This window comes from Stegastes partitus, unplaced genomic scaffold (assembly GCF_000690725.1).
Source record: "Stegastes partitus isolate 25-593 unplaced genomic scaffold, Stegastes_partitus-1.0.2 Scaffold1036, whole genome shotgun sequence".
Taxonomy (NCBI): domain Eukaryota; kingdom Metazoa; phylum Chordata; class Actinopteri; family Pomacentridae; genus Stegastes; species Stegastes partitus.
Genome location: NW_007578767.1, coordinates 213,856 through 224,587, shown reverse-complemented (window position 1 = coordinate 224,587; position 10,732 = coordinate 213,856). Strand labels below are relative to the sequence as shown.

Genomic DNA, 10,732 nt, shown 5'->3' with positions numbered 1-10,732 from the left:
TGCATGGAGGGCTGTAAATACTGTAAAAACACATTCCTCTGTCTCCAGGGAACATACAGTGTACCCAGTTAGTGTTTTGGATGAATGTTACTTCAGTAAAAAGTCCAAAATAAACTCTTTAAAATCCTGGTGGCATAAGAAATGAATGAACCGGGCGTTATTTCATATTGATGGGTTCTTCCTATCAGTGAACAAAACCTGCTGCTGGCTGCTAAGAAACACATGGTGTGTGACATAGTTCTTCATTTATTTATTCAGTAAAAGAAAACAATTCAAATACATAAAGAAGACAATGATTTCAGTACATCTACCTAAAAGAAACATCCTCATCCTGTATTAAATTTCTTAACAAATCTATATAGCTCCATAGAAATCTTAAGAAATTACAAAATGACGGGCCCATATGTCCATTTACTGAATGTGTAAACCTGCACCAGTCAGCCACAACATTAAAACCTAACATTGTGTAGGTCACCGTAATGCTGCCAAAACAGCTGACCCTTTGTAGCAGGGACGTTGGACCTCTGAGTGTCCTGTGTTGTCTGGCACAGAGACGTTGGCAGTGGATCCTTTAGGTCCTGTGGGTTGTGGTGTGGCAGCTCTGTGGATGGAGCTTGTCATGACCTTTGCCATGTTGCTTGAGCTGTTCCCGAGTCATTTCTGCAGCATAGCCGGAAGCTGTCTGGAATTGGGGAGTGCTTGGCCTCAACAGTGTCTATATTGGTAGTGGCAGGACTCAAGGGTTCCCAGCAGAACACTGCATTCTTACAAGATGATCAATGATCTGTCAGTAGTTTAAATGCTGTGGCTGATCAGTGCAGATTGAAGAAACAACACGACGAGTAAAACCCAGCTTGAGCTTCATTCTTCTGCAACACTGATGTTTCTATGTGCACACAACGGTTGCTCTTAGAGAAAAGAACAGCCACAACCTTGTAGACCAAATATATTCCACAAACGTGACAGGTTATCCCAAAATATGCTGCAGGTAAGTTGTAATCTTTCTTTTTTTCATATATTCAGATGTCACTCATGAAGAACAGCTGACCTTTAGCCTCTTGGCCCACAGTGGAGGTCTTGCTGCATAGCCCGCCTCCTCTGCAGTCTCTTGTGTAACAAAGGGAGAGGACAGGATGTGGTGCAGCAGCTCCACCTTGTGTGCGACAAACAAATTACAGTAGGAGGAAAACCAATCCAACAACTTCTCCTGCTTTTGTCTGGTTTTGGATAACAAGAGCAGCCGTTTACCTCTGAAAAATCGTTCATCTCAGCTTTCCTTATAGCTGCCTCCGCCATCCAGTTCCTCAGCACATATCTCGGATTTACATCTGTAAGACATTGAATGCAATCAGAGGAAGGTTTTTTTATGTTTCTCTCAACATCCAAATATTTACATCTTTTAGAATGAAGATTTACTGGCTTACTTGTCATCCTTTGTTGACGATCCAAATCGGTATCATTCTGCTGTCTGAATGGAAAAAGACCTTTTGATTACATTACCAAACATCCATTTTTACAAACAAATAGATCATATCGAGCATTTTCAAGCACAGAAAAAGACCTTATGTGAACTTTACAGAGCAACTTGAAACTGATTTGTAGATTAAATCTGTTTTTGTTCCTACCTACTGAGTCGCAGTAGGTACATGTTGAGCCAATCAGAGAAGTGCTCGTGGGTGGACAGGTCATCAAGAGCCCACATCTAATGTAAAACGAATAAAAATAAATACAATCATGAAACGAATGCCTCCAAATTAAAGCTCTGAGTAGATACGATACTTCTGCATAATTTTGCTTATGGATTAATGCTATAATAATGGAACACATTTATTCATCGTCTCTTTTAGATGCAAATGCAAATACACCACTGAAACGTGTCCTTGGTACTGATAGAAGATAATAAAGAAGTCATACATGTCACAAAAAACATCTAGAAACATGTAACACATTGCCACTTTACCTCCACCTGTGTGAAGTTCATGTCGTGGAGCTGCTCAGCCGAAACTTCGCTGAGCTGCCTGAAGGTCATGGTGAAGTCTGCCCGTGTGTCCTCCATCATCTGGGAAGACAAATGCAAATTATAATGGGAGCAAAAACTAATTTAAAATGAACTGCACCCCACAAATAATGACTCGCCTTAAGTAGGAAGGCAATAAGGTCGCTGTCGTCCTCGTCTTCACCAAGAAGCCCCAGTTTGGCTTTAAATATCTGGTGAATCCTGACATGGATGCAGAATTTAAATCAGGAAATAACATGGATGAAGGATGAAGGTGAACACAGAGGAAAAAAAAGATGAACATTTCACGTGGAGCTCACCTCATATGGTAAAGATCAGCATATCCTTTTAGAATAATTTTAGCCCTGAAGAAATAAAACAAGAGGAGGAAGATTAACAATTACACTTTAATGTGGCAACATAACGAAGCACAAAATGATCACAAAGTCATCTGTGACATTTTTGACAAACACAAACATCTGATTATCTGTAATACTAACCAGCTTTTTCTATATTAGCTTTTTCAACAGTTTATTCAACAAATATATAAATAGAAGTAATATTATTTGTGGAGTAAAAGTATGCTAGTACCGTCCACTTTAGCAGAATTAACTTCTTATAAGTCAGCTTGATAACATTTCTGACCCTCTTCCATGGAAATTTCCTTTTAGCTGCCAGAAGCTTGAAGTTTTTCTTGCCTGCTTCAAATCACATCAGTTCAGTTAGATTCCAATCTGGGCTTTTACTTTTTTAGTTTCTTAACCCTCCATTTCTTCTTCGTGAACCATTGCTTGGTGGTTTTGCTAGTGTGCTTATTATGCTCATTAAAAGGTCCACTTCTAGTTCAGCTTCAACTTTCTCTAAGCGCTCTTTGATAGGATGCAGAGCTCATAGTTGAATCAATGACTGCAAGCTGCCCAGTCCCTGAGAAACCATAACATTTCCACCACCACAGCTGCTGTGAGGTTCTTCTCCTGAAAAGCTGTTTTTGCCAGAAATATCTACAGTTACTGAGACTAAACAAGTTTATCTTTGATTCATCTGTCCAGAGAACATTATTCCAAAACTCCTGACCTTTGCCTGTTCACTTACTGGCAAACGGTAGTTTTGCTTTAATGTTTTTTTTGGAGAGCAATGGTTTTTTCCTGGCGCGCCTCCCGTACAAGTTAAATTTATACAATCTCCCCCTGATTACACTTTGACACCAAGAGCTGCAGAGTTACCTGCAGATCCTGATGAAATTTGGAGGTTCTCAGATATTTCTTTTTGCTTTAAATGTTCTGCTTTGGACAATTTGGAGATCTTTTTTAAATCCCTTGCACAGGCATCCACATGAAGATTTTTTCACATGAAGATAAAGTGTATGGTATCAACTGTGGTCTGATAAAGTTTCCGAACAGCATTTTTTTGGCTCAAAACTTCCTTTGCAGCTGCTTCCTCCCTGTTCTCAAATCTTCAAAACAAAAACTAATTGCCTTCTGATTCAAGGTTACTTACGTACAAGGGCTTAGTGTACAAACTTAGAGCAAAGTTCTTGCAGTTTCTTCTGGTAACAAAGATAATTTATTATGTAAAGTTTCTTTAACACAACAGATGTCTTGGTATTCTTACTGTTTCTGTTGTTTTACTGTAAGAACAGGACTCAGAGCCGCCAGGAGCTTCTCCAGGTTGAACATGCCGACTTGGGCCTGAGCTCCTACGCTGTATCTGCCCTCATCATCAGACGTGTTCGGGACAAAATCTGCAACATTAAAGCTTTGTGTGACCTTTGACAAAAACAGTACATTTGTATGTATCAGAGAAGCAGAGCCGTGCAACACTGTACACACTGGGGTCATACGGCTCCATGAAGCCGAACGGTCCGTAGTCGATGGTGATAGAAAGAAGGCTGAAGTTGTCTGTGTTGCAAACTCCTGTTGTGATAACACAGCGGTCGATATCAGTAGAATGTCAGTGTGATACTGTGTGATAAAAGTTGCAACCAGAGCAGCTTCTCACCGTGTGCAAACCCGACTGACATCCACTGGGCGATCAGATGTGCGGTTTCATTTACGACTGTGGAATAAAACACCTACAGATACAAACAAGTCCTCAATTAGTCCTTCACTTTTAAGAAGTTGTTTTCAACACTTTAACACAAAAATGTTTGACTCACCAAATATTTATCTGGGTCACTCGAACTGATGTGGGAAAAATGTTCACCAATGATGAAGTTCAGCAGCGTTCTAAAAATTAACAAAACAATAAAATGATGCTACTCGCTGCAGTATACTTTACACAATAGGAGACCACAGAATGAGAAGAAAGGGTTGAATATGAAAGAAACTTGATCATGTGGCCACTCTCACCTGAGAAGATCTATTTCTCCGCTTTGAGCCAAAATTTCTAATGATCCGATCCGAAACCATGACTTGGCCAGTCGGAGAACAACAGCTCCTGTGGTAGAAAAGCAAGAAAGGTTTAGAAATCATTATGTGAGAAAATGACCATGTCCAGCATGCAATTTAACATTAAAAGTTTAAAATAGAAGCATTATTACATGAATTCACTGTACCTCTCTCTGTTTTCATATTTCCGTTGTAGAACTGATCCCTCACCACCGGCTCCTCGCTTACAATGAGACTGAAACAAAGCAAATTATCTCATCAATAACATGAAACACATGACAATCAGTAGGTCAGAAGAACGTCAACCTTTCTCCTGCAAAATGATAGACATGAACCCCTTCGGTCTGGACACCTTTCGCATGATGAAAACTTTTGAAAATAAATTTTATGAGACATGCAGCATACTGCTTCACAACTTTAAAGCACAAGAACGACACGTTTAATAGTAGAAAAATATTACATTTTCGGCATTTTTGCCAAGTGTCAGTGGCATGTCTTCACTGCAGTGAGGGACTAAATAACCTGGATGTACAGAAATACTCGGACAACCTCGGTCTTCCATGCTATGAAAGGCAGTGACTCCATTTAGGCCAGCCGTTATTTCATTTATTTGTTTGCATTATATTCTTTTCATTGTGATTACTCCCCCTCACCCTACCAAGACGTGCTGCAGCAGTATAGTGTTCCTCACTAGAACTTAACCAGTCGTGTCAGTGCTTCTTTTTCTTTTAGCCTTAATCTACTGCATGCTGCATGCTGGCATGATCTAGCTGACGGTATATTGCTCATTAATTAGCAGTGCATCATTGTGAAAGTAGCTTAAATACTAGTGATCATGTAATAAATATTAAGGTCAAATTACATTTCACAATTTGCTATTAAAATCTGTTGAAATCCATAAAAATGAAACCGGGTATTTAGATCGTTTCTTGCCTTTTACTCTTCAGCGTCATTCTCACCTGGCAGCCCTGCTGGTGGGAACACCCAGGAAATGCATTGCCTCACTGCACAGGAACTCCCTGACAGAAGAGCGGATTACAGCTCGACCATCTCCTGACCTGTGGTGAGATGCAGAGCAACGCTGTTTCGGTTCCATAAGTTGGTTGCACAATTCATATTCACAGTGGTGAAAGAAGTATTCACATCCTTTGCTCAAGTGCTACTTAAGCAAAGTCTGTAAAAGCAGCAGTTTAAATGCAGTATTTCAGTAAAAGTACTGGATAAGTCCCTCTGACTGTTTCATTATTAGTTCTGATACAAAAATCTGTTTTTAGTTTGTGGACTTTTTCTCTAATCTTTGATGTTTGGTGAGATATTGGCTCATTTGAACATATATTGAAATTAAACTATGTGAGCACTTTCTGGTCAAACTATAAACAATTCACAGACGTCTAAAATGTGGCCCAGACTACACACTTTTATTTGGAGGGAGCCAAAGAAGGCTGGAAACTTTGTGTTTAATCTTAACAATGTGCTGTCTTTTAAAGTCTTGTTATAATATCTTAGCCTTACAAGTTACTAAAGCTGTCAAATAAATGCAGTGGAGTAGAAACTACAACATTTTGCTCGGAAATGTAGTGGAGTGGAGATATAACATAGCATAAAATTAAAAGTAAAGTGCAAGTATCTCTAAGATGTACTTTGGTATGCTAAGCAGTATGCAGTTACTTTCCACCACTGTCTATTAAAAACCAATCAATAAAAACAAAATATTCCAGTATTATCTATCTTATATCAAAAATATACTGACTTTGATGTATGTATGTATGTATGTGCGTGTATATACAGTACGTATACATGAAAAGTAACATACCTTGAATATGGCGTTTTCCCAGAGCCCTTAAGCTGCAGTTCCCATATTTCCCCCTTCCTATCAATTGGAACATTACAGCATATAATGAGAATATGTAAAGACAAAAAACAAAACTGGAAATGCACCTTAAATACCAGTGCTATGAAACTCGGTTTAAAAAAAGCTGCTCTCACCTGTTTGAATACTGACCAAGGAAATGTGCTCGACCATCACCCAGCTGACCTGCCCAGTAGCCAAACTGTAGAAGAAGAAGAGAGAAAAACAAGGTCATTAGAAAATCTGTGGTCACATTTAACTTTGGTTTGTAAACAAACAGCCGAGATGACAAAATTTCCTCGATTTTGTTAAACAATCTTCCCAAATCAAGTCCTCGTGTGGTGAGATATTGTTTGGAGCTAAACTTTATCCCTGATCCAAAACAGCAAACTAGCAAAGGACATGTTTTACATATAGGGCGCATTTTTAAAAATGTATTTGAGCTAAAGGTTTGTGTAGAATAAATGTAAGGCAGCAAGAATGAAACATAAACGCAACTCCTCTTTACCTGATGACCTCCATATCTGTGAGCAAGTGGTTCAGACCCTGGTAGCAGTTTGCCACCGCTTACATACTGCAGGAAATCATCTGACTGTGTTAAAGCCATATCCAAATCTAAGATCCCCTCGATGACATCCTGTTGAGAAAAATTCAGATGTAAATGAATTTGTAGTGGTGAAACTTGCAATTTTGACAATGATATTCCGTCATCACCTTAGAAACTGCAGCCAGTCTTAATGGGCCTTTCAGCGGCGTTGGGAAGGATTTGGAAAACAGGCAGTTCTTCACAGTGCGAACAAAGTTGCCATCAACCTCATCGAGGGGGAATGCTTCTGCAGAACGGATTGAACAGTGATATCATAGCTGTTCTCTCCATGCTGAAGTGCAAAAACAAGAATCTGCTTTACCCATTAGCTTCTTGCAAGACACTTTAAACTCGTCCAGGTCGTGTATGACGTTTGAAACATTCCTGCTCCACCTGGACTTGACAGCTTCTGGGGACGGTTGGACGTCTGATGCCGTGTCATGACTGTGACAGTCTGGATCAGTGCTTTGGCAGAATTCCAGGACACGCACAGGTGTGAAGCTCGATGCTGCTACCAGAGCAAAGACCAACGCTCTGTAGATGCCCCACATTTTCAGCAGACAGAGCAGATCCCTCCAATGTGCCCACTCTGTAGGCAATGATGTAGCTACAAAGAAAAGGGTAAAGTATGACTTCCAGCTGCTCGGCATTAGAAGGTAAACAGCATTAGTGGAAGAAGTAGGTCAGTCGGTAAAATCAGTCAGTAAACACAGCTTTTGTGCCTTCCTTCAATCAAATGTTCCTTCTCCATCGACAGTTAAAATCTCAAGACATTCATGGTTTAAAAGGATCTTAGTTGTTCTTGGTGATCTTAATATTTTAGTATTGTATATTCATTTTAAAATCTTATCTTACAAATTGTCCTGCTTGTCTTGTTTTTTTTCCCAGTATTTTCTATTTATTGATTTGATAAGTTTTATCCTGTTTTCCGGACATCAACACAAGTTGTTTTAAAACATGCTACTAAAATAATCTTAGTTGCAAGTCATGCTTTTACCACTGTATGTCAATAATAGCACAAAAAATGTATGTGCAAAATATACATTAAACATTGTACTTATATGATACTAAAATATCCTTATTTATGCATAAACATGAAAGCAGACCTTTATTTTTTGCAGCCATTTATTGTGGAACAACGTGTTTATTACTGTTTGCTGACTTGTTACTTAGTTGTGTTTTTTGTGTATTTTGCTTCCTATAACATTTGAACTTGTAGAGTATGAAACAAAACTGTCCCTAAGTGTATAGTTAGAAGTGCACTATTTCTGATTTAGCACAAAATGGTAAAAATCAAGCTTAAAGTCGCACTAAAACAATTAAACTACCACCAATGTAAACAAATGATCCATTTCAAATACGCCAACGCTCCTTTACACAACGTTTCGCATTATTTTGTATCACCTTAACCTCACATTCATGCGTAAACAGCACGGCGTAACATTCAGTTATAGAAAGAGACTAGTTAATGTCGAGTAGGTTACTTTATTAACTGTAGCATCCCAGATGACAAGAGTTGTTTTGGAACTAGCAGAAGCTAGCTTAGCCGTTAGCAACCCAGCAACTAGCCTCGTCCCATTTTCTAGTCTATTTCCTGGAGACACACACATACTTCATTGCTTTTAGTTTAAAGAGAACCTAACAACGTATACTATTACATCTTACATAAAGGCTCAGTTGTAAAATTAACTCGCTCATGCCTCTGTCAGCTTCCCTCCCTCAGCCGCTAACGCTACTTCCTTGTTGCACATCGTCATCATCCGCCGCCCGGTTACTATATTCCGGTTCCGTTGTGTAACCGGCCCCGGCCGTGCACCGTATTTAAGGCACTTCCGATGCACGCTTCGGAGAAACATGGCGGGTCCGTGGTGGAGGCAGTGCCGGAGGTGGAGTACAAACCGTACGACCGTGAGTTTGTTTGAAACCTTGTGGTACGCGGACGGCAGGTCGTCGTCCTCCCTGGGCCGGGCGTGCTGGAGCTCCGGGCCGTTAAACGAGGTGAGCACCGCTGGGCGGAAGCGCTGCGAAACCCCTGGAAGGTCATACACACCGCCGAGCTGCCAGCTCCGAGAAACTGAGTCGTAAAAGCCTGAGCTCGCTGCTGCTTTCCTGCAGCGTTTGGGACATTGTGTAGCTGTGTGACTTTAGTGAGTTTAGTCTGTAGCTGGAGGTTCCTGCGTTTAGTCCCACTGCCTGTAGTGAATGAATGACTTGTTGCAGGGCGTGTTGGCTTCTCTAGAGCTCCAAGCATAAAGGTCAAGACCTGCTCCTGACATGACAGGACACCTTCACTAATCTGCCTCTGACTTGACCAGCTGTCTGTCTAATTTTAACCAGCTTCCTATACATTTAGAGCTCTTTATGCACCTCATTGATTCATTTGACATTGACCCACCCAGACTTCCACAGCAGAACTGTTTCAGTCTAGAAGATGAGACATCAGGCTTCAAGCAGGGGTTTAGAAACTCTACAGAATGCACACCCTTGAAATATTTTACACCGAAAGTTAGATCTCTGATGTCTTTCAAGTGTGTGTTTATAAGCTGTAATAAACTAGGCAGCTGTTTGCTTATTCTCTCTGCAAGTCAAACACTAACATAAGGATCTTTGTGTCTGTGTATTTCAACGTTTGGCTGCAAATAACAATTCTTTTAGTGATCGATTATTCAACCTATTGCTTTCTCGATGAGCCAGAATTTACTGTATTGCCATAAAATTTTCATATACCTGGAATTTGACTTGCTGTAAGTTAAGTAAGACATTTAAAGAAGGGTTAAAGTGCTGAAATGGAAAGCAATCGTGTAAAGTAATAAAGATATTATTAATAATGTTATTTATGTGCACAGATTCTGCAAGACTGTGCAATTTATTTTCCTGGCAATGTGCAAAATCTCACAGTTTGTAGTCTAAATAACTGAAAATGTGCAGATGATGATAATACCAGTTATATGTAAAAGCTGTGTTCTATGCATTGAGTGAGAATGGTAACAACACATGAGTAGCTCCAGGTTACTAAACCACCCTACAATCCCTGAATGGATAGACAAAAGAATAAGTTGCACGATTTTAGTCCGACTTTGCTGTTCATCTTCTGTTGCCTGAACTTTATCTTATGTCATGTTATATATATATTATTGTCTTTTGACGTTCAGGGGCAACCACCATCCACGACACAGATACACCTGAAAACACTAACTTACAATTCTTCTCTAATCAGGTGAGTTGTGATGTGTTTCAACAAAGCTTTGCACAGCTACATCCTCATCTTTTACTGTGTATTTTGTGATAAGGGTGTCAACAAAGAGTGCATTGTTTAAGATACAATCCTGGCAGCGTATGTGACGGACAACGTTTGTGCATCTTTCTCTTTACAGACAAAAATCACGGTTTCTGTATCCCACGCGGCAACCCTGCTGTTGCAGAACAACACATAGCGATGCAAAGCTGAAGGATCCCTTCACGTTAGCCCAGAAAGACATGACGAGTCTATATGATGACATCAAAAAGGTGAATCTTCAATACAGAGTGTGATTGCTGTATTTGTCTAAACATGAAAGCTAAGTGTGGAAAGAAAATCAATAAGAGTTTATCTACCTCCTTGATACAAAGTGAATTTTGTTTGTCGTGTTGGAGCTGCACTGACAACAAGTGACCCGTCTAAGCGTTATCTAAAGAAGTCCCATTTTACTGTCATGTGGCAGATGTCTGTCCTTTGTGCCAGTTGTTTTATGGCTGAAATAAAAGATCTTTTTTTTTTTTTTATTGCCACACAGGAGCTGTTTGTATCCACAGACGAGTTAAAGTTTCTATGCGACTATTACTTCGATGGCAAAGGCAAAGCAATCCGACCAATGATAGTTGTCCTCATGGCCCGTGCCCTGAACATCCACAGCAACGGATCTGGGTAAACAGAC

At 39.9% G+C, this 10,732-nt stretch overlaps 2 protein-coding genes across 3 annotated transcripts in view; one reads left to right on the top strand and one right to left on the bottom strand.

The window, feature by feature from the left end:
* Window positions 1–228: 228 nt before the first annotated feature.
* Window positions 229–8,540, bottom strand: LOC103367308 (selenoprotein O-like). 2 transcript variants are annotated; one of them, XM_008295299.1, is made up of 20 exons: window positions 8,484–8,540; window positions 7,141–7,425; window positions 6,947–7,065; window positions 6,741–6,869; window positions 6,370–6,434; window positions 6,197–6,253; window positions 5,343–5,441; window positions 4,551–4,618; window positions 4,345–4,432; window positions 4,152–4,221; window positions 3,995–4,067; window positions 3,826–3,909; window positions 3,608–3,737; window positions 2,317–2,361; window positions 2,137–2,218; window positions 1,967–2,059; window positions 1,626–1,702; window positions 1,425–1,468; window positions 1,249–1,328; window positions 229–1,153 (listed from the first exon to the last, which is right to left on the bottom strand). In XM_008295299.1, the coding sequence occupies exons 2-20, from the start codon at window positions 7,367–7,369 to the stop codon at window positions 1,031–1,033; spliced, it is 1,755 nt and encodes a 584-aa protein (XP_008293521.1). In that variant the 5' UTR covers window positions 7,370–7,425; window positions 8,484–8,540; the 3' UTR covers window positions 229–1,030. The 2 variants fall into 2 exon arrangements, with proteins under 2 accessions (XP_008293521.1, XP_008293522.1); XM_008295300.1 differs by having other exon boundaries at window positions 8,303–8,534.
* Window positions 8,541–8,641: 101 nt separating this feature from the next.
* The window catches only part of pdss1 (prenyl (decaprenyl) diphosphate synthase, subunit 1), a 5,490-nt gene continuing 3,399 nt past the window's right edge, over window positions 8,642–10,732 (top strand). The window contains exons 1-4 of the mRNA XM_008295298.1: window positions 8,642–8,816; window positions 9,971–10,035; window positions 10,193–10,325; window positions 10,592–10,723. Of these exons, the coding sequence (XP_008293520.1) occupies window positions 8,673–8,816; window positions 9,971–10,035; window positions 10,193–10,325; window positions 10,592–10,723 (474 nt within the window). The 5' untranslated portion in view covers window positions 8,642–8,672. The remainder of the gene's footprint in view (window positions 8,817–9,970; window positions 10,036–10,192; window positions 10,326–10,591; window positions 10,724–10,732) is intronic.

Bases quoted from the DNA above. Each gene is read 5' to 3' on its own strand.
- LOC103367308 (XM_008295299.1), bottom strand. From the start codon at position 7,369: ATGTGGGGCATCTACAGAGCGTTGGTCTTTGCTCTGGTAGCAGCATCG. The intron at 3,738-3,825 runs GTGTGTACAGTG...TTAATGTTGCAG, and splicing joins CATGGAGCCGTATGACCCCA to ATTTTGTCCCGAACACGTCT. The intron at 2,362-3,607 runs GTAAGAATACCA...TTATTTCTTCAG, and splicing joins ACAGTAAAACAACAGAAACA to GGCTAAAATTATTCTAAAAG.